The sequence below is a fragment of the Saimiri boliviensis genome, chromosome 3, assembly GCF_048565385.1.
Source record: "Saimiri boliviensis isolate mSaiBol1 chromosome 3, mSaiBol1.pri, whole genome shotgun sequence".
In the NCBI taxonomy this organism is placed as follows: domain Eukaryota; kingdom Metazoa; phylum Chordata; class Mammalia; order Primates; family Cebidae; genus Saimiri; species Saimiri boliviensis.
Genome location: NC_133451.1, coordinates 92,701,759 through 92,725,734, shown reverse-complemented (window position 1 = coordinate 92,725,734; position 23,976 = coordinate 92,701,759). Strand labels below are relative to the sequence as shown.

The window sequence follows — 23,976 nt, the reverse complement described above, 5'->3', positions numbered from 1 at the left end:
GCTCACAGCTGGTATTCCCAGCACTTTGAGAGGCCGAGGTGGGGAGATCATTTGAGGTCAGGAGTTTGAGACTAGCCTGGCAGATATGGTGAAATCCCATTTCGACTAAATATACAAAAAAATTAACCGGGCCTGGTGGCGCATGCCTGTAATCCCAGCTACTAGTGGATGCTGAGGCGGGAGAATTGCTTGAACCCTGGAGACTGAGGTTGCAGTGAGCCAAGCTCTCGCCACTGCACTCCAGCCTGTAGAGTAAGACTCTGTCTCAAAAAAACAAACAAACAAACAAACAAACAAACAAAACTGAATAATATTCCGTTGTGTATATACACACCACATTTTGTTAATCCATTCCTCTGTCTGTGTACTGTGGATGTCTGTGTTCCTTTCACCTCTTGGCTATTCTGAATAATGCTGCCATGAACAAGGATGTGCAAAGATCCTGCTTTCAATTATTTTGGATACCCAGAAGTGGGATTGCTAGATCGTATGGTGATTCTATTTTTAATTTTTGAGGAACCACAATACAGTTTCTGTAGCGGCTGCACTATTTTACATTCGCATGAACAGTACATAGTGTTTCAGTTTCTCACCATATTTGCCAACACCTATTTTCTGTTTTTTCTTTGTTTTGATAGTACCCATCCTATTGGGTGGGAGGTGATATCTCATTGTGGTTTTGATTTGCGTCTTCTCTAATGATTAGTAATGTTGAGCATCTTTTTATATGCTTATTGGCTATTTTTATAATATCTCATTTTTGGAGAAATGTCTATTCAAGTCCTTTGCCCATTTTTAAATTAGGTTACTTGCTTTTTGGTGTTGAGTTGTAGGAATTCCTTGTTATTTCTGGATATTAACCCCTTATCAGATATGTGATTTGCAGATATTTTTCTCCTATTTATATGTTACCTTTTCACTTTGATTGTGTCATTTGATGCACAGAACTTTTTGAGTTTGCTATAGTGCCATTTGTCTATTTTTGCTTTGTTTCTTGTACTTTTGCTGTCATATTCAAGAAATCGTTCCCAGGAGTTAATTATTTTTTAATCTTCCCCTAGTGCCTAATATGATTTCATTTAGTCATTATCCAGTCCTAGAGGGTAAATTTTAACATTAAGCAAGTAGGCAATCTAGACAGAATAACATGGCTTTTGAAGCCTGACTCTCCACCTACTAGCTTTTAACCTTATTCTTGAGCAGGGTAGAGTTCTAGCCTTTAGCTTTTTCATCTGTAAAATGGAGATAATATACTAGATCTCATAGTGCTGTTGTGAGGATTAAATGGGTAATACAGGTAAAGCATTTAACAATAAGCACTCAATTAATTTTGGTATCATCTCCGTTTTACAAGTGTGAAGCTCTGAGAATTCTTAAAACCCACCCAAATTTACACAATCTGTAATGCTTCTGTCATGCAAAGAATTTGAATGAATTTCTTAAAAGACACTATAAGGTACCAAAGCACAACACAGTTTCTCTTGAAGACATGAATGGAGGAAGAATTAAGATATATAAGGGTGAAAGTTGGTAGTACAAATGTAAGGTAGTATGTGATTACCAAATAAAGTGATGGGGATAACTGTGTAGTCCAGAACCTTAAGTTCAGATGCAGACGTTGTCTCTGACTCCTTTTTAACCAGTGACAAATTACTTAACTTCTTTAGTTATATGTAAAGTGAAGATGTCATCACAGGGTTTGTGTGAGCTGAAATAAAGTTATGTGCCAGAACTCAGAAAAGTGTATTTTATATAGAACATTCTAGAAGGTGTTTATTAGTACAATTTAAGAATTTAAGAGAGAGAAAGATCTAGGACATTTGTGTGAAATCCTGATAACTATGTCATATAGAAGGAAGTTGAAGCTATTGGTTACAATGAGAAATTTTAGCCCTGAATTTCACTTATTCTCGACTACTACAAATTCTTATAAATTAGAAAGTTGACTGAATGTTCCTCTGGATGTGCTTAAACTAAGAGAGGCAAAAGAAAAGATCACATTTTGATTTCCATTGTTCTTACATGGTAAGTGGAAAAACATGAGACTAAATTCCTGCTTATTTCCAGGATTTTTGACATCTTAAAATTTTATTTTTGCCAGGTAAGAAGTCTGATATATAAGACAGTTTCAGATATTGGCAAGAGTTTTTCTTTTTTTTTTCTTTTTTTTTTTGAGACGGAGTTTCGCTCTTGTTACCCAGGTTGGAGTGCAATGGCACGATCTTGGCTCACTGCAACCTCCGCCTCCTGGGTTCAGGCAATTCTCCTGCCTCAGCCTCCTGAGTAGCTGGGATTACAGGCACGCACAACCATGCCCAGCTAATTTTTTGTATTTTTAGTAGAGACGGGGTTTCACCTTGTTGACCAGGTTGGTCTCGATCTCTTGACCTCGTGATCCACCTGCCTCGGCCTCCCAAAGTGCTGGGATTACAGGCTTGAGCCACCGCGCCCGGCAAGAGTTTTTCTTAACAGAAAATTAGATGCCCCAAAAGGATCTAGGATACTGTTTCTTTCCATGTTTTTAGTTGAGGATATTATTTTACAGTTTACTTATTGCAGTGGACTTCTAAGTGAATTTAATTGTATAACTTTCAAATATTTTATGAGTTTAGGTTTGAAAGTATAGATATATATGAATAGTTACCACACAGGAAATATAAATATTTTAGAAAAATGTCTGTAAGCAGAGCTCAGTAACTCTATAGTTTCTGAATAAACTGTATATTTGTTGAGTTATTGATATGTTCTGGATTTTCAGAGAGGGATAAAGTCTCACTGTTTTAATGCTTTACATTGCAATTTAATACTTTAGTGTTTCCTAGTAATTGGGAGATAGTTTAAAGTGTAGATTTTTTTTTTTTTTAAGAGAAAAGCATTTTTATTGTTTTCAGGAACACTATAGTAATTTGAATCAATTGATGGCCTACAGCTATTAAAAGGCCATTCTTCATCTACTATAATGAATGGATAAGTATGATAATCCAAATTATACATTGAATAATGTATAATTTGCATCTCTCTGCACAATAGCAATTTAAATAGTCCTTTTTCTTCCTAATTTTTGCTACATTATTTTAAAATTTATATCTAATAACAAGTTCAAATTTTGTCTATTTTCATCTCACTTAAAATGGGTTTAAAAAGTAGCTTTTAAAATTGTCATTATACATCTGGAGTTATCCAACATATTCTTTTTAAGATAATTTCATGTTTTGTGTTTCTGACTTAATTAAAATTTAGTGACAAGTACAAATTATACATTCAGAACAATTATTTCTATAGCACCAACTGAAGTGTTACAAAATGGTTTCCAAATTTCAGCTAGTAGCCAAACTATTTCAGATATTACAGTTGAAGAAAGGATACTGATTTGGGGTTTGAATCTTAATTTAATAGTGATGTGACCTTGGGTACATAGCTTAATCTTTCTGAGCCTTAATTTCCTCATCTATAAAATCGAGGTTGATTTATTCAACAGATTTTTACTGAATATACATTTTTCTGTGCCAGACAATATTCTAGAACTGGGGATTCAGTGGATAGTAAGACAAAGTTCTTGTTCTCATGGAGCTTACATTCTAGAGGAAATATGAAATATCTGTCCAGTATAAGATATAATAATTCCATTTTTGTCATTGCCTCTTCCTTTCCTGAGCCTCAGCTTTCTCATTTGTAATCTTCACAGGCTTATTTTGAGAATATTTTATTACTGTAATTGCTGTAAGCATGTCATGTATTATTTCTGTAGCCCCGCCACCCCCACCCCCCAAAAAAAAACTTGCATGGTGCCTTGGAGTTGATAATGTAATATTTGTCTCTTCTGTCATTTGTTAAAGTAATTATTTGAGTATAAGATAATTGCTTTAAATTTGGAGTAATCTTAATTTGGATTCAACTACTCATTCCATGCTTTGTTAACATTTAGTTTTTCTGCCTTGCTGACTTCATCCCTTGTATTGTCTATGTATATAGTTGTCTCTCTCTTACACTTAAAATACATTAGGGGTCAGGAGCCATTTTATTCTTAATTACCTTTTTTATTTCTATGATGCCTAACAGTATTTTGCATATATTTGTGACATATATGGGCCTGGATTTTCTAGAATGATAGCTGTTTATTTAATTTTACTTTCTTCAATAAAGAGAATTTGTTAAATAAATAAATGAAAATGTTATAGCTGTAAGGCTTTCTATATTAATACATTCACAAATGAAGCTTTTCTGTAGTCAGCCTAAGTTCATAAAAATATTATAGACATTGTCTCTATAGCAAAAATTTGGAAAGTGTATATGTCCATTAGTGGAAATTGGTTAAATTAATTGCATTCATAAACTATGCTCCTATAAAAAATGATGACATGGACCTGTGTTTATTGCTGTAAAGTGATATCTATAATGTATCAACAACTGAATGAAATTAAGCTAAGAACTTACATAGATTATTCTATTTTTTTTTTTTTAAATAATGTCTAAAAAACTGGACAGCCAGTTAACTGGAGTAGCCAAAATGGTATAGTGATTTCGGGGAGGGGGATTTAGAAGTGATTTTTACTTTATGTTTTTTAATGAGCTGAACATACATGTTTGTATAATCACACAAATAAAAGCTATTTATATTTTCTGAGAAAGATAAAACTAATCGTGTTTCAAATTATGTGTTCTGTTATTCAATTCAGCTAATGATAGACATTATATAGAAGTACAACAGAAACTTAAGAATAGGCCGGGCGTGGTGGCTCAAGCTTGTAATCCCAGCACTTTGGGAGGCCGAGGCGGGTGGATCACGAGGTCAAGAGATCGAGACCATCCTGGTCAACATGGTGAAACCCCGTCTCTACTAAAAATACAAAAAATTAGCTGGGCATGGTGGCGTGTGCCTGTAATCCCAGCTACTTAGGAGGCTGAGGCAGGAGAATTGCCTGAACCCAGGAGGCGGAGGTTGCGGTGAGCCGAGATCGCACCATTGCACTCCAGCCTGGGTAACAAGAGCGAAACTCCGTCTCAAAAAAAAAAAAAAAAGAATAAAACTAGATCTCAGTTCTTCCTTTTTGGATTATTGACATAAATATTTTTAATTCTATATTAACTTTTTCATTGGTCTTTAATATGGAATATATTTAATTACATGCAGACTATGTTAAAACTCCCAGTACAGCAGTATGTCTGGAAGGTAAATGCACAAAATAAGATTGGATAAAATCGTTCATAAAAGTGAATTTCTCAGTTTGTAAGTACCATCCCAATTAATGTTTGTAATACTGTACATCTTTATTGTAAAAGAGATCCCTTGTGATAGCTAAGACATTTAATAAATCAGAAAAATCCAATGTGTTCTGAATTCTCATGGTAGTTAAACTGAATCGTCTTCTTAGGCATCAGTTTCAGTGATTGTTAGTCCTGACAAGCTTGCTGATTCCATTTTTAAGATGATTAAACTGAATTTTGAGGTCCAGAAATAATATAACCTTTCCACATTTTCACTTGATGCAGCAAAGATTGTGTAGTATGAGCTCATATATGCACACAGCTACTCTTAGGCAGAAAGCTCTAAGCATGAAATTCCAGAAAAATGTTCATTTTCATAGTAACTGCCAAAAATCTGTAACAACTATATGATTCCACTTTAGCAATATCCAAAATCTAGGTGTTAACATGGAAATATCCAGAAGAACAATGGGGTAACATGTTTATGCCAAGAATGAAAGGGGGAACTTAGAGATAACGTCTAATTAACTTGCATCAGGTCATCGTAGCCACCTTTATTTTGTTTTATTTTATTTTTTACTTCACATTATTTTTTGAGATGGAGTCCTGCTCTGTCATCCAGACTGGAGTGCAATGGTACGATCTCAGTTCACTGCAACCTTCGCCTCCCAGGTTCAAGCTATTCTCCTGCCTCAGCCTCCCAGGTAGCTGGGACTACAGGCGTGCATCACCACGTCCAGGTAATTTTTGTATTTTTAGTAGAGATGGGGGTTAACCATGTTGGCCAGGCTGGTCTCGAACTCCTGACCTTAGGTGATCTACCCGTGTCGACCTCCCAAAGTGCTGGGATTATAGACATGAGCCACTGTGCCCAGCTAGTGGCCACTTTTGAATATTAAACATATTTAACCACTTTGATATCTGGCTCCACAATTTTTAAAAAGTAACTTTTTTCATTTATTAGTTGAAATATTTATATATAGTGACACTTCCTCCTTTACCTGTCTTATAGTTATGCAGTGGTATAGTTCATATAGGAAAATCATGATAAATATTTGATTGCTTTTATCAGTTTTCAAGAAAAGGAGCCTGTTTCTTTTCATTCTCCAAAAAGTAGCCAGTTATTATTTTTTAGGTTTTTAGTCAGTGAGAGCCCCTTTATATTAGTACTTGAGTTCTGTGGACATGTGTCCAGTATTCTTTAATAGTTCCTTTGCTCTTTGGTATAGCAGAATATTTCAGGTACTTCTTGTACATATCCTATGCTAGACCTAGAATCAATGATATTTCTCTAATAAGCCTGGTTTCTTTTAGTGGAAAATGGTGTTTCAGCATCACAGTTCAGGCACTGGGGATGCTGTGGCCACTAGACTGTACATTGTTTCTGGGCCTTTTCATGGCAGACAACTTTGTGGAGTGTGTTGTATGTTGTGCTTTTGGTTTTTTGTTGTTGTTGTTTTTTGTTTGTTTGTTTGTTTTTTGAAGATAAAACAGCTTATAAGTTTATACTCTTACTTCCAATTCAAGGTAAGGACAGTTCAGGGTTTTAACTTAAACTTTTTAAGCTTATATTTCTATATAGTTTTTTTTCCTCAGTGGTAAGCATGGTTCTCAAAGACATAGGTAATTATAAAATATGTCATGACTTCATGCCATATCATGTACACAGTAGTTTCAAAGTAGTATTATCAGTACTACCCCACCAATATAATTATTTAAAACAGTTAAATTTACTTTGCATATACCATCAGTTCTCTGTATTTGTGGTTCCACATTCTCAGATTCAACTAACCAAAGATTGAAAATATTTAGGAAAAAAGGCATAAAAAAATAACAACAATGAAAACTAATAAAAAACAATACAGTATAATAACTATTTATATAACATTTATATTGTACTAGTTATTGTAAGTAATTTAGAGATAATTTAAAGCGTATGGGAGGATATACATATATTTTATGGAAATGACGTAAGCATACACAGATTTGGGTATCCTTGGGGTCCTGAAACCAGTCTTCTACAGATACTGAGGTATAACTGTTCTTCTAATTCTCTTTTTCACATTTAGTTTTGTAAAATTTTGAAATAATTTCAAACTTACAGAAAAGTTGCAAGAATAATAAAAACTTACACAAACACAAAATAATACAAACAATACAAGGAATACTAATTTTTATATACATTTTATTTGCTTCGTTAAAATTTTTACATTTGCTTTATCATGCCCTTGCTCTCTCCCTCCCTGCTACTGTTCTCTCTTTCTCTTTCTACACACACTCACACACACATACATACCCCCAACACAGTTTAAGTATTTTTCTGGAACCAATTAACAGTAGTTGTAGACATGATATCCCATTACCCCTAAATAATCCAGCATACGTTTCTAAGACAAGGATACTGTCTTATACAACCACAGTATAACCGTGAAGTTCATGAAATTAGTGCTTACACCTCATTCAAATTCTGTCAGTTTTCTCAATTATGCCTCTTGCAGCAAAACAAACAAAAAAACCCCCAAAACACATAGCACATTTATGTGGCCATCATGTTTTATTGTCCAGATACCATCTTTTTTTTTTTTTTTTTTTTTTTTTTGACTTTGGTATTTTTGATGAGTATAGGCCAATTTTGTTTTGTTTTGTTTTGTTTTGTTTATCTCGGCTCACTGCCACCTTCACCTCCCATGTTTAAGTGATTCTCCTGCCTCAGCCTCCCAAGTAGCTGGGTAAATTATGTTTGGTGTGTGCCACAATGCCCAGCTAATTTTTTTTTTTTTTTTTATTTTTAAGTAGAGATGGGGTTTCACCATGTTGGCCAGTCTGGTCTTGAACTTCTGACCTCAAGTGATCCGCCTGCCTCAGCCTCCCAAAGTGCTAGGATTACAGGCATAAGCCACTGTGTCCAGCCTAGGCCAATGATTTTATAGAATTTCCCTCAACTTGTTTTTGTTGTTGTTGTTGTTGTTTGTTTTAAATAAATAGAGACAGGGTTTCACTGTGTTCCCCAGGCTGGTTTCGAACCCCAGGGCTGAAGTGATCCTCTCATCTTGGCCTCCCAAAGTGCTGGGATGACAGGCATGAGTCACTGTGCCTAGCCTTTAATTTGGGTTTGACTGATATGTCATTATATTAGTTTTTTGTGTAATACCATAGAAGTAATGTGCGTTCCTTTTTTTTTTTTTTTTTTTTCTTTTTGAAATGAATTTCACTTTGTCACCCTAGCTGGAGTGCAGTTGCATGATCTTGGCTCACTGCAACCTCTGCCTCCTGGCCTCAAGTGATTCTCCTGCCTCAGCCTCCTGAGTAGCTGGTACTACAGGCATATGCCACTATGCCTGGCTAATTTTTGTATTGTTTTGTAGAGACAAGGTTTTGCCATGTTGTCCAGGCAGGTCTGGAACTCCTGGGCTCAAGTGATCAGCCCACCTTGGCATCCCAAAGTGCTGGGATTACAGGTGTGAGCTACCACATCCAGCTGATTTGTGTTCTTAGTGTAACATTTCAGGAGACACATGATGTTGATTTGATCCTTACTGGTGAGGTTACCTTGATCAGTCAGTTAAGTAAGTTATTGCTGTTTTCCCCCACTATGATGTTATTCTTTTCTTCCTTGTAATTAATACATATTTTGTGGGGAAATACTTTGAAACTGTGTTTGTGTCCTGTTACTCAGCAAACTTTCACATCTTTGTAGTGTTCATTGATTATTCTTCCCTGAATAAATTTCTAATGGTTGCCAAATGTGGTTTTCTAATTCCATAATTCCTTCTACATTTATTAGTTGGCACTCAATTATCTGTTATGGATTCATGGTTTCCTGTTTAATCTGTCAGTATCATTTATTTCAGTGTTCAGATTTAGTTAGTGGGAGCCCCTTCAGGCTGGCTCCTGTCTTTTTGACATGTCCTCATTATTCTTTGATTTTTTAAAATTCCTAACACAAAAAAAAATTTCAGGCTCACATTTTACTTTCTCTGCCCTAGAAATTAGCTATTTTCCAAGATGGCCTGATTCCTTTTACTGGACAATTGTATTTAGAAACTAGATTTAGATACTAAATAAACTCATAGCTTACAGAGGTGTCATTGCTTCTAGCCTTATCAGTGGACAGAGCCAGGAAATAAATGTATGTATGAATGCACGTGTGTATATTTATGTATATATGTGTTTGTGGTATACACATATCTATAGTAACTTGATCAACATTAATTTTAGTATTTGTGATGCAGACACGTAGTATATTTGCACACTTCCATTTTTAGTAAAATGCCACAGAGTTTATTCTAGCAATCTCCATTTCCATATGAGATGAGCATGAGAAATGTGGCTCCCACTTATTTGCTCATTTTCCCTTTTATTTAATGAATGTATTGCTTTATTACATAAAATTGAGCTTTTATGTAAAATTTTGTATGTATTTTAGTACATAAAAGCCCACTGGTACAGGCCCTCTTGATTCAGCCATGTTTTTAGTTGTGACTGTCTATTTTTTATTTTATTATTTTTTTGATACAGTCTCTCACTCAGGTTGGAGTACAGTGGCATGGTCTTGGCTTACTGCAACCTCTGCCTCTTGAGTTCAAGCAGTTCTCCTGTCTCAGCCTCCAGAATAGCTGGGACTACAGGCATGTACCATCACACCTGGTTATCTTCTGTAATTTTAGTAGAGACAGGGTTTCGCCACGTTGGCCAGGCTGGTCTCAAACTCCTGACCTCAAGTGATCTGTCTACCTTAGCCTTCCAAAGTGCTGGGATTACAGGCATGAGCCGTCACGCCTGGACATGACTATCTTTTGAGTTCCTTGGTTCAGGGTTCACAGATATTGCCAGCTCCAAATGCCAAAAGGAAGAGAAGGGAAGGGAAGAAGTCTAATAATTTTTCTATTAGAGGAGGGAAAGATGGGAAGCCCATCATTTAAAAAATATTCAAACCATATCAACAGTATTAGAAAATATTGTCATTACATGCTATATGCTCTCTCTCTTAACTATCATTTAGTCTTAGTTGTATAAATAACTATACATTTAATGCTTACTGCTACCAATCCTTATGTCCGTGTATATGTAATTATTTTGGATTCCTAAAGCCTGTTTTATAATGGATTCCCAGCAGGGCTTGTGAGAACTAAGCTCCATTAATTCTAGAATGTTGAAAACAGTTTATCTGTGTAACCTTACTGCTTGAAGTTAGTTTGGTGGCTACAAAGTCTTTGGTGTACATTTTAGTTCCTTGTGTATCTGTGTTACTCCATTGTTTTATGCAAGTACTACTGATGAACAAAGTCCGATGATAGTCGAATTTCCTCTCCTTTATAAGTCATTTGCTCTTTTTGCCTAGCTATTTAGTTAATTTTACTGGAATATGTTTTGGTGTTGGTTTTTCTTGGTCAGTATTGGATCTGTGATTTGCCTTTTCATTATATAGTTTCAGATTTTTTTGTTTTTGTATCACAAGTTTATTTGTTCTATTCTTTATTTTTCTTCTGGACTCCTATTGTACATATGTTGGATCTTTATTATTAATATTTTCTGTTTTGTCTTGATCTTTTTTTTTGTCTTTTTGACTTAAAAAAATTTTTTTTAATTGCCCTCTGGTATGTTTTCTTTCTCTTAAAGCATTATCCATTATATTTATGAGTCTTTGTTTCTTCTAGTCTTTTTAAAATAGATTTTTTAATGTCTTATTTTTTGTTGAGTTTTATCAGCTAAGTTTTTGATAGATAATTTCCTTTTCTGTTTTTTTCTTTTTTCTTTTTTCTTTTTTTTTTTTTTGAAACAGAGTCTCGCTCTGTTGCCCAGGCTGGAGTGCAGTGGCATGATCTTGGCTCACTACAGCCTCCACCTTCCAGGTTTAAGCAATTCTCCCACGTCAGCCTCCCAAGTAGCTGAGTAGCTGGGATTACAGGTATCTGCCATCATACCTGGCTAAATGTTTGTATTTTTGTAGAGATGGGGTTTCACCATCTTGGTCAGGCTGGTCTTGAACTCCACCTCAGTTTCTCAAAATGGTGGGTTACAGGTGTGATCCATTTCCTCTAACCGGTAATTTCTGATGTTGTTGTAATTTTGATATATATTGTTCTTTTATATCATGCATTAATTTTTAGTCTTTTCAGCTTGAAGTAGTAAAGTGTTCATCTGTTTTGTCAGCAAGTGTTTGTAGTATGTATTCATCGTCTTCAGAGGTTTAATTCTTACTCATCCTTTTTTTCTTATAATTTTGTGTTAGGTTTGACTTCTGTCATTTTCTTTTACTCATTTTTACTTGCTGTTAGACTTTCTAAATACATAGAGATCCTTCTGTTTTTGTGTAATGTTTAAAAATGTCATCTTGCTAAATGAGATCTTCTCATTCCTTTAGCCTTCCCTACTTTTATCTGGAGTTTCTCGTTTCATATTTTTTTTTCTGTTTTCCCTATCCTCTCTTTTCATATTTTTTTCATATTTTGTTTTTTGTTTTTTCCTTTTCATTTTTTTTTTTTTTTTCTGTTTTCCCTCTCCTCTTTTTTCTCTTTTCCCTATCTCTTGGCTTCTGTTTCCAGCAGCTTCTTCTTGGTGTGGCTTTGCTCAGGAAGAGAGCTTTGATTGATTTCTTTTGAGGGCATGTAGTGACTACAGCCTTCTATGCCCTTAAAGCTTTATTGTGGACCCTTGTACTTGTGTACTCTTGTAGTAAGCAAAACTCATTCCTTTTTGCACGTTTTCCCCAGTTTTGTCTGCTGTGCTACATAGAGTCCCTGCTGGTTATTTTTATTTTTATTTTTTATGTTCTGTGGGCTGGCAAATGCCCATTTATTATACTCCACTACCCACACGGATCTTGTGGCATTTGGTGGTTTGTCCCCACCTTCTTCTATTTGGGGCTTTTGTGCATGAGGTTTTTTTCTGATGAGGGAATTTTGAGAGATTTAAATTTTAAGCTGCTGTCATAACCTTTTGTCCAGAATCCCCACAAAGTTACTATATTTGAATGTTGTGAACCACTACCTACCTCCTTTAGACCATGCTGGTTTCCATTGTGATTGTAGACTAAATATAGACCCTAGTTTAAAAATTGGCAGGGTGTGGGGCTCATGCCTATAATCCCAACACTTTGGGAGGCCAAGCCAGTCAGATCACTTGAAGTCAGGAGTTCGAGACCAGCCTGGCCAATATGGTGAAACCCCATCTTTACTTAAAAAAAAAACAAAAAACAAAAAAACCCTACAAAAATTTGCGAGGCGTGTTGGCAGGTGCCTGTAGGCAGGTGCCTATAGTCTCAGCTACTAAGGAAGGTTAAACAGGAGAATTGTTAAAACCCGGATGATGGAGGTTGCAGTAAGCTGAGATCACACCACCAAACTCCAGCCTGGCTCAGTCTCCAAAATAAAAAAAATTCTCATTAATAACTGATAGATTGGTGCCTAATTGAGTATATATGTCTTTATTATATATAAATATATTTATACATATATTTATGTTTTATACATATTTATTTTTATATAATTTATATGTATATAAAGAAAACAGCTTTATTGAGACCTAATTCACCATGCAATTCACTCATTTCAATTTTGCCATTCAGTGGTTTTTTAGTATTTTAACAAAATTCCACAACCATTATGGAAATCAATTTTAGAACATTCCTTACTTCAGAAGACACCTCATACTCATTAGCAGTCACTCTTCATTTCTTCCCAGTTCCACCCATCCCTGTACCCCCAGCTTTGGCAATGACTCATTTACTTTCTGTCTCTGGAGATTTGCCTATTCTGTACATTTCATGTAAATGAAACCTTGTAGTATATGATCTTTTGTGACTGGATTCTTTCACTAAGCATAATGTTTTCAAGGTCCATCCATGTTGCAGCACATATCAGTACTCTGTTTCATTTTAATTTTGAAAATACTTCATTGTCTGAATATATCCATTATCCATTCATCAGTTAATAGACATTTGGTTGTCTCTGCCCTTTTGCCATTATGAATGATGTTGCAATGAACATTTGTGAATCAGTCTTTGTATAGTATGTTTTCATTTCTCTTGTATATATACTTAGAAACGGGATTGTTGAGTCACATGGTAACTATGTTTAATTTTTTAAAGAACTACTAGATGCTTTTTCAAAGTAGCAGTACCATTTTACAGTCTCACCAGAAACTTATTAGGGTTCCAATTTCTCCCCATCCTTCTCAACATTTACTATTGTTCATCTTTTGGGTTATACTCATCCTTGTGAGTGCAATGTGATATAATAAATGATGTTGAGCAACTTTTTTTGTGTGCTTATTAACCATTTGTTTTGGAGAAATGTCTATTGATCCTTCACCTGTTTTTTTAACTGTGTTTATGTTTTTGTTACTCAACTGTAAGAAATCCTTATATATTCAAGATATATATTTTTTTTGAAAATTAAGTATGTTATTTGTAAATATTTTTTTCCATTCTGTTGTTGATAGCCTTTGAAGTACAAAAGTTTTAAATTCTGATAAAGCCCATTTTCTCTGTTTTCATTTTATCACTTTTACTTTTGTTGCTATAGTTCAGAATGTTTTTTCTAAATCAACATAATGAAGATTTACTTCTGTATTTTCTTCTATGAGTTTTGAAGCTTTAGCTCTTACATTTAGGTTTATGGTCCATTTTGAGTTAATTTTTGTGTCCCATGTGATGTAGTCCAAATTGATTCTTTTGCATATGGATAGCTAGTTGTTGACCCATAAGTTCTGATATGTAGTATTTTCATTTCTATTAAATTCTAAATATTTTGTGATTTCTATTATTTCTTTGATACATAAGCTGTCTAGATTTTTTTATTTTGTTTTTTCTTTTCCAACCCATTTGTGATTTTTTAGTTACTTTTTTTTGTAATTTATTTCTCACAGAACTGTATTGTGCTCATAGATTGTGGTATGTATGGTATTCATTTTTTAAGATTTGAAGAGGACCACTCTATGGTCTAGCTATAATGTGGGCCTACGAGAAAGGAATATTCACCAGTTGGGTATAATGTTATACCTCTTTAGATAAAGCTTATAAATTTGATGTTTCAGTAGTCTGTATCCTTAATGATTTTTTAAAAATTTACCTTACATCAGTTACTGATTGAAATGTGTTAAAATCCACAATGATGGTGGATTTCTCTTTTTTTCTTTGTAATGTTATAAATTTTTATGTTTAGTTTTAACATTTATTATGGGAAGTTTCAAGCACACACAAAAGAAGGAACAAACAGTGTAATCACTTACCTGACACCCTGTCACTTACCTGTCTTGAACCATTATGAATATATATGGCCTACCTTATTTCATACATTCTTACTACCCCTACTTTTACGCTTTTCCTCTCCAGATTATTAAAAAACAAATAATAGGTAAAACTGTTATTTCTTACACTCGTTCCTCATATTTACTCTCATATTTACCACACTATTTGCTTACCATTCCTTTTTGCATCTTAGCCTATCTGTAAATGTTTTCCTTTTGCCTGAAATGTATATGTATATATATTACAGTATCCTCTAGTGAAAATCTTTTGGTGATAAATTTTCCATTTGTTTGAAAATGTTTTTATCTTGTGCACTTTCTGGAAAATTAGTGCAGAACTCAAGTTAGCAGTTTATTTTTTTCTGAGCATTTGAAACATAGTATTTCAGTGTCTTTTGGCTCCCATTGTTGCTGTTGAGAATTAAACAGGAAGTCTAAATTTCGGTTACTTTGTGGAGGATCTCATTGGCTCCTTTAAAGACTTACCTCTTTTTCTTTGGTAATCTGCAGTTTCACGTGATATGACAAATAAAATTCTGTCATATATAATTCAGTGATTATAATCTCAGGTTATTAGCTTTAACTTTCTTAAGTTCATATCTACTTGTAGATGGTGATTAGTATTCTGTAAACAGTTAAGTACATAGGGAATGCATGCTAATTAAAAAGATCCTATGGTGAATCCTTTTGGAGACCATACTTCATAATTTGTCTGCTTTAAAACTTTCTTCTCAGGATCTTGTGTATGTACCTTGATGTAAACAGGCACAGTGTACTTTATCTATTTACAGCACTATTGGAAATAATTATGAAAAATGGAAGCACGGCTGGAAATATCCCTCATTGCCGAAAACCATCAGGTAGTGGTGATCAAAGCAAGCCTAATTGCACAAAGGACAGCACGTCTGGTAGTGGTGAAGGTGGAAAAGGCTATACCAAAGACCAAGTAGATGGAGTTCTCAGGTAGGAATAAATATGATTTCCATCTCAATCATAATTGGTACTAATGTACTTTTTGCTGTTGTAACACCTGTAAAATGTGAAATAGAACATTAGAAGAACAAACATCAAGGAATTGAACTCTGGGTGTGTCTTATACTTCATATTCTTTATAAAACTGATCTGTAAAGTACCAACTCTATGGAATAGTCTACTTTGTAAAAGTAGCCTTAAGTTACAAAGCTTTTACCAAATAATTTTTTAAACAAAAATTATTGCAACATTTTGATACAATATGTTTATATAGCAATATTGAAAGAGGACGAAGAATTGTTTTACTTTACATAGATGAAAATGGGAGAATTTCATGAAAGGAATATTGAGTGTAATAGCAACATTTTCAATTTCCTACTTATATTAGGGAAGGATTTCTTTTCTATTTATATTCTTTTTTAAGTATGTATATATATATATATATGTATAGTGTAGTATCCTTTCTTTTTATATATTTTTTTAACTCTGATTATTCTGTCTCTGTTTTTAGTTTTGCCTCACGATACACTTTTACTTCAAGCAGAAATGTTAGAGTAGAAAAATTATAAACTGGGTTTTGGGTATCTGGCTTTTTAAATTTTATAATTAAAAGGTTTTCTGGAAATAAAATGAAACTTAGAGTTTCAAACACTAGAGAAAAGTCTGCTTTGTTTCCTGTTAAAGCTTAAGGAAGCTGTATTGATATTGTACTGATACTACTTTGCTAGGGGAACTAAGAATGAAGGATTTTGAACAGTGATTAATTGAAGAATTCTCAGAGAGAGTGAATCATAGTATAGTGAACTAACTCAAGTGAAGAGTCATTAAAACTAGTTAGGTTAAGTCTCTTTCTCATTTGTCCTTTCTTGTCTGTTTCTCTTTTAATTTTATTTCTTTTTTTCACCTTTTTACTCCATTCTCAACTTTTTACTTACCATAATTTGTAATTGAAGTATATGTTGAGATACAGGTTTTATTTATTAAGGAAAGTGATTTGTTACCATATCTTAATTTTAAAATCAAATACCCATATGTTTATATTTTGCATTTGTTCCTATATATTTAAATGCTAAGGCTTGATTGTAACATTTCGAGAGTGATTACAATGAGATAAAAGGATTCTCTGACTGGGTGTGGTGGCTTAGACCTATAATTTTAGCACTTTGGGAGACTGAGGTGGTCAGATCACCTGAAGTCAGGAGTTCGAGACCAGCCTGGGCAACATGGCAAAACCTTGTCTCTACTAAAAATAGAAAAAATAGCGTGGCATGGTGATAGGCACCTGTAATCCCAGCTGCTTGGGAGGCTAAGGCTGAAGAATCGCTTGAACCCAAGAGGCAGAGGTTGCAGTGAGCTGAGATCGCGCCAGTACCCTCTAGCCTAGACAACAGAGTGAGACACCTTCTCAAACAAACAAACAAAAAAGGGATTCCCTAATCATGGGACAGCCATGGTAAAGTAGTTGATTGATATGAATGGTAGTGAAGCACTTTGAAAATATAAATAATGCTGCTAACTACTTTTATGTCAGAGGTAGCTGAATAAGTGAATAAGTGAGAGAATTACTCTTGAATTTATTTCATAAAAAACTTTTATTAATGAGCAGTGTGCTTGAAACATGTTCCTGGAAACCACATCCTAAAAAAAGTTACATTTGCTTATAGGACTTACTTTATGTTGAGAGAACATACTCTTAATGAAGGATTCAAAGAAAGTTAAATGTATTATATATGATATTTTAAAGAATATAAGGAATCACCTATATTTTTCAAAGATTACCAAAAAACTATGGTTACAAGTTTTGGAAAATAAGGATCTCCTAAATCTGGTATTATTTTTAAAAGTCTATTTCTCATTTCCTCCACCCTAGCCTTGAAAGAAACAGAAGAGTAGTCCAAGATGTGGTAGAAATAAGGAAGGAAGAACATTGATGCCTCTTTGTTCTGGTATTGATTATATATATATTGGAGTGAGGTTGGTTTTGTATGTATGTGGGTGGTTGTGTGTGTGGTTCTCCAAAGCCCAGAGGAACTGGCTCTAGGCAAGGGCACACCTTGAGAATGGAAGAATGAAAGATGATGGTGAGTGCAGATACACTCTGTATTTGACCAGATTTGGACAGGTAGAGACATAAAAGGTGGAGGGAATTTTTTTGTTTTCTCTGTCAAATTGGAGATGAGGTGGTTTTCTGAGAGTTAGAAGAAAAGAGATGAGGTTGAAAGCTTAAGAGAGTGGTAAAAGTGTGGAATATTTGCAGAGGAGAAAAGCAAAAGGAATGGAAGTATTGCTGATTTAGCTTTGAGGTCAATCACATTTGAGACCATGAATTCTTTTTGGGTTGAAGAAATAGCTTAGTAGTATACCTATATTAGAGACTGGTCCTCTGATCAATAATCTTAATATACCTTTTTAATTAAATAAATTGATTTTTTTTTCTTTTGGGGGCTAAATATGGTTGGAACATTCTCTAAGAGAATCCCTAAGTTTTCAAAATTATATGAGTTGCTTAGCTGAATATACCTTTTCTCTTATATTAGCCTTCATAAGAGTTGCTTTAGTGAGGGTACAGATCACCAGCAAACACTTACATGATATATGTTTTTGTTTTTTCTTTTGTCTATACACAGGGGATTTTTCTGAAGAAAGCCATGTTATCTTGTTGGTTAGCACAATTATGCAAACAAGTTGCTCAGTGACAATTTGGCTCAATGGGGAGAAGTCTTGCAATAATACTGCATCCATTGCATAAGTAAGAGCTAGCTTACAGTAAGACTGAAGAAAAAGTGTTTAACTTTGCAAATTAATATTGTGTTAAGCTTGGCAATTTTTTTTTAGTTGAAGTATATTGAAAAATAATTGAGACAAAGTTGTCATAGATCTTATTTGAAGTTTTTAATATATCATTTAAAAACTTTACAAGATCAGTGTGAAATCGTTAACTGGAGTATCATTGTATTTATCAATCAGAAGCACTCTGTACAACTGTTAAGTCAATTTAATTATGGGGATTTGAATTTAAGATTTGATTTAAACTTCAATTCTTTATGTGAGAAGAAAAGAAATCATTTGGCTAAACTTATAAAATAAGTAATTCTTTGTCTCAGGAATAAATAAATGTTTCCTTAAATGCCAGTTAAATTTGGAGTATATTTAAATAATTAGCTATATAGCACATGAAAAAAAGAGAATCGAAAAATGACCATCCTCTCCCACCAACTACGATTTTATGCACATAAGAGAAGACATAAAGTCTGGACCAGGCAGAGTTTTCCCATTGTTGAGCTCCACACAGATCCTTTTGGCCTTTATTTCCTTCCAAGATAGGTAATGGGTTACTCCTTTTTAAATTCTTTTAATTCTTCAGTGAGGCAGGAGAAGGTTTTACTCTTTTAGAAAGCAGCAAACTATGAAAAGTGTGACAAACATATGTAGCTGGTGAAAAGGGACATGATGAAAAACAATATGAATGAAAATAGAAATATGAATGGTAATTTCTCATTCATGTGTGAAAAATTAGGTGAATGGGTATATTTGGAGCATTACCTGAAATACATAGTCTTAAGGCTGTCCATTGGTGGTGATGAGTTTATAACTGCTGGCTTCTCAAGAATTTCTCTTCTAATAGATAAAGAAAAATTTAGTGCGGGGAAGATATTGTGGAGCTGGATACGCTAAGAATTAGTGAAATAACTGTTTTTCCTGTCTAGCCATTTTTTTTTCTTTTTTTTTTTTGGTCTGTGGCAGTTGTTAGCTTTATGACCTTACGTAGAGCACTGCAAATTTTCACCTACTTTGTCTACACTATCCAGCAACATGTGCTGCCTTTTTAAGTTGACCAGGCTTTTGTGCTCAGTAATTATAAACAAACAAGACAATTTTAGAGGCTTAATCTGGAACATAATTAAACATCTTACACAGTCAAACCAAGTAACCCAGTAGTAATGGCTTTAGGATTGTTCAATGTTTAATTTACCTTTTATTTTTTGCACTTAGGCAGTGTCTGCCATATTTGTAGTTCTATACCTTGTCTCACAGTCTGTTTTACTTCTATTAACTGGTTCTCTTCTATTCCAAATGATTTTTTTTTTTTTTTTTTTTGAGACAGAGTTTCGCTCTTGTTACCCAGGCTGGAGTGCAATGGCGCGATCTCGGCTCACCGCAACCTCCGCCTCCTGGGTTCAGGCAATTCTCCTGCCTCAGCCTCCTGAGTAGCTGGGATTACAGGCACGTGCCACCATGCCCAGCTAATTTTTTGTATTTTTAGTAGAGACGGGGTTTCACCATGTTGACCAGAATGGTCTCGATCTCTCGACCTCGTGATCCACCCGCCTCGGCCTCCCAAAGTGCTGGGATTACAGGCTTGAGCCACCGCGCCCGGCCGATTTTTAGTAACAACTACATTTTCATGACAGCATTCATCACATTTGATCTGAATGTGACTTTTTAGATCCCCGTCATTTCTGCTCTTAAGTTGAAAGTCATGTGTACATCTGTCCAACATTTATGGTGAAAAAGACATAATCCCTACCTTCAAAGAACCTGTAATCTAGAAGAGTTGTCAGACAAGTAAAGAGGCAACTGTAGAACACTGTGGTAATTGTTGAGATAAGGCTAAGTTCAGAGGATTTGGGGAGGACATCAGAGGAGCAGCAAACCTAGTCCTGAGGAATTTGGATTCTTAGGAAAAGGAAGAGCTAAGCTAGGTCTGAAGAAGTTGTAGAAACTAGCTAAGCAAGAAGAGAGGCAGAGAAGATGTGCTGAGCAGCAAAAACAGTTGCAAAAATATAAGAGGTAAAAGAGTGCTTCAATACTGATTGTAAGAAAGGAATAGCAAGATAAAGGTCAGTGTGAATTCTGAAGGGTATCCTTTTCTTCTGTATTCTGGTTCTGAGCAGGATTTTCAAGTCAGATTAACAGGTTTGAATTCTTACTTGTGAGGCCTTCCTTTATTACCTTATTTGAAATAGGCCTCCCCATCCTTTCTTTGTTTCAATTAGCTACTTTATTTTTCTTCAGATATTTATCACCATATGATGTACTTTATATTTTACTTGTATATTTGTATATTGCTTGTTCTTCTCCTAATTATAAATTTAATGGGATTTTGACTATTTTATTCGCCACTGTAGTATCTGAAATTGTGCCTAACAGAAAGTAAATAGTAAATTTTTGTTGAAGAAGCAAGTCCTCATTCTCATCTGTTACTTGGTTATGTGAATTTAGATGATTTGCTTAACCACTCAAAGACTGGTTTCCTCATTGGTTAAATAGGAATAATATCTACCGAATGAGGAGTAGATGAGGTATTTGCGTAAAGCAATCAGCATAATAAAATTCTACAGTTCTTTATGTGGAATCTTTGTGACCAAATGCAATTTGGTATTTAGAATTCTTCATGTTTTAGAAAGAAACTAGTATAGTCAGCTCTCCACATCTATGGTTCTGCATCTGTGGATTCAACCAACTGTGAATTGAAAATATTTGGTGAAAAATAACAATACAATAAAAAAAAATACAAATTAAACAACCAATATAGTGTAACAACTGTTTACGTAGCATTTACATTTTCTTAGGTATTATTTATAACCTAGAGATGATTTAAAGTACATGGGAAGATGTATAAAGGTTATATGTAAATGCTATACCATTTTATATCAGGGATTTGAGCATCTGCAGATTTTGGTATTCAAGGACGGGGCATCTGTAACTAATCCCTTGTGGATACCAAGGGATAACAGTATATTACATATTATACATCTTACGGTCTAGGGCAGTAATCCATAACAAATAGTCATATTTCTATAGCAAAACATAGGCATTCACACTTAAATGGGATAAATGAAGACTCTATAGTAGCTTCACATCTTTTCAGGTCAGATTTTCCTAGATGCGAAATCTAGAGTCCAATTCAGTTTTTTATGCAGTGAAATTAGTTATAGAATAACTTTGATTTTTCAGAGATTTTTGGATATTGGAACATTGATATGGGATGGTGGACCTGTACCTAACACAGTAGGTGTTTTATAAATATTCCCTATTTCCTTTTTTTCTATCACATAGTTTCTAAACATTTCTAGGAGAATGAGTCTCTATACAGGTGCGGATCATTCTCTTTTTTGTTTACAGATATATGTTAATGTTAAATGCCTAGAACATTGGACATAGTTGGTATTAAATAAATAATTATTGACTAAATATAGGAAATATGAAATAAAATTGATGTATGTTAATGTTTTCTAAGTATCTAAAGTAGAAAACTCCAATTTTAATTTCTGTAAATTTGTACAATCTTCTATTACTTTCCCTTTATACTCTCAAGTTCATATAACAAATGATAGATACCTTCATTATATAAGGAAAGCTAAGGCTCATTTACTCTAAAAGTATTTACTGAGGCCCTATCGTGTACCAAGCACTGTGGTAACTAATAGGTTTAATAGTAAAGAAAAAAATCTCATCTCTTTTCTTTGAAAACTTTTGAGTCAGTCTTTGTAGTTCTTTTGCTGTTAATGTCCACTTATACCTTAGATCATTTTACCTGTCATTACCCCTGTCATCAAGCCACCTGCACGTGGAACGCATCTAAAATTACAAAGTACTCTCCGAAAATTTTGAAAATGTACTGTGGCTTTTGTGAAAGCAAATTACTAGGTTTTGGAAGAAAGTTGGCATCCATGTGTACTTAATGTTCTCTGTTCCATTCAGAGTATTTCTTTTTAATCCTAATATACTTTAAAGACTCCAGGCTTAAATCTGTTAAATTTTTAAGGTACAAACTGTATGTATATAATCTTTAGAAATGTGATTATCACAGTGAAAATCAGGGGTAACATTTTTTGAGTCCCATGTTGTATCTTACCGTGAGATGTTATCTTTTTTAGAGAGTAACATAGAAAAAGTATCTTTGGCATAACGGGGCTGGCTGTATGCATGGTTTATGCCTGTAATCCCAGCACTTTGGGAGGCTGACATGGGAAGTATCATTTGAGGCCAAAGGTTTGAGACTAGTCTCAGCCCCAACATAGCAAGACCCTATCTGTACCAACAAATAAATAAATAACTGTGCTAACTTAATTTGACATTTAAACCACAGAATACTGCAGTTGTTTTGCAGGTACTAAACTGTTGCTTTGATAGTTGGTTAGATCTACATTATGAAAGAACAAAATTTTTGGAATGTAATGCATGTTCATTCTTAGCTGTGACATGATTTTGAGGAGTTTCGGGAATTTCTCTATCCACTTATGAATACTAAAAAATTGTTTTTATTGTCTCATTTTAGTTACAATGTATGCTCTTTTATCCAAAATTATTATGGGCTTTGCTTTACTTGTAATATATTACACTAAGGACATTTTCATGGTTTACTCTTCTCAGACTTAGGAAGAGATTGGAGGAATGTTGTATGGTCAAAAAAGAGTGATGCAAACTAATCCTTAAAGGGATAAGCCATCATTAGATTTTGAGAAAGAGTCCATAGATAGTTCTTTATACTATTCTAATAAATTAAAAATTAGAGATATTACATAACCATCTTCCTTGAAATTTACATTATAACACACTCTCTCGTTCACAGCATAAACAAATGTAAAAATTACTATGAAGTACTTGGAGTTACGAAAGATGCTGGTGATGAAGATTTGAAAAAAGCTTATAGAAAGCTTGCTTTGAAGTTTCATCCAGACAAAAACCATGCACCTGGAGCAACAGATGCTTTTAAAAGTAAAGTAAACCTTTTAAAGCAATTTTACTAAGCTCTCCTTAGAATTCACTTTACGGTGTTTCAGAATATTAAATTCTGCTTTTGGACTGGTACAAAAGGCCAGCACAGGCATGGATCTGCAAAATTCGTAGAGACCAGCACAAACAAGAGTCTGCAAAATCCTTTAAAAACTTCAGTATTAACTGGTTACACCCGGAGTCAAACAAATGCAGTTTGGCTTCACAAAAGCAACATGCCATTTTTGATACAGTCTTAAACTTTCTAGGCAACTATACATGTTTTCTTGTTTACCAGGAACAAGTAGGATGATGATTATGCATGAGCGTCTAGTGTACTGCCATCTAGTTCTAAATGAACTAAAAGCGAAATACTGTTTTTGTGAGTTTTTAAGGTACAAGAGACTGTCCAGAAGTTGAATATTAGGTAAAAGAAATAGCTCCCTGGTGTTCTCCCCAATTTTTACATTTTGTATATGTAGTTTTAGCTAATGTGATTTTTTTCTTTTTTAAAAATTAGTATTTTTCCCCTTGCCTTTTATTTTTAATTTTCTTTCCCAATAGTCTTTAAATTTTTTGCTAAGTTAATAAATAATTGTCAGATAAGTGATTTTGTGATTTTATATTTTGTTAAGTACAGTTTATTTGTAATACTTTCTCATTCATAGTTAAATTTCTAAATTTGTGATTGTTCATTCTTATGAATTTGGCATTCATAGAGCCAGTGTATAATGTTTACAGTACTATGGTGGGGTCTTAGAATAACTGGAAGTAGATACTCATTTTAAAAATCTTCCAGAATGATTGAAGAATCAATTGGTCCTTCATGAA

The 23,976-nt window shown here is 34.1% G+C and overlaps 1 protein-coding gene across 4 annotated transcripts in view; it reads left to right on the top strand.

Moving 5' to 3' along the window:
* The window catches only part of DNAJB14 (DnaJ heat shock protein family (Hsp40) member B14), a 52,307-nt gene that overhangs the window by 2,206 nt on the left and 26,125 nt on the right, over positions 1-23,976 (top strand). Inside the window, exons 2-4 of one of the 4 annotated variants that reach the window (XM_074396498.1) lie at positions 15,246-15,417; positions 17,297-17,372; positions 18,054-18,136. In XM_074396498.1, the coding sequence (XP_074252599.1) occupies positions 15,246-15,417; positions 17,297-17,357 (233 nt within the window). In that variant the 3' untranslated portion in view covers positions 17,358-17,372; positions 18,054-18,136. Of the gene's footprint in view, positions 1-15,245; positions 15,418-17,296; positions 18,137-23,002; positions 23,149-23,976 lie in introns of those variants that run through there. The other 3 variants (XM_003929515.3, XM_074396497.1, XM_010340123.3) reach the window with 3 other exon arrangements.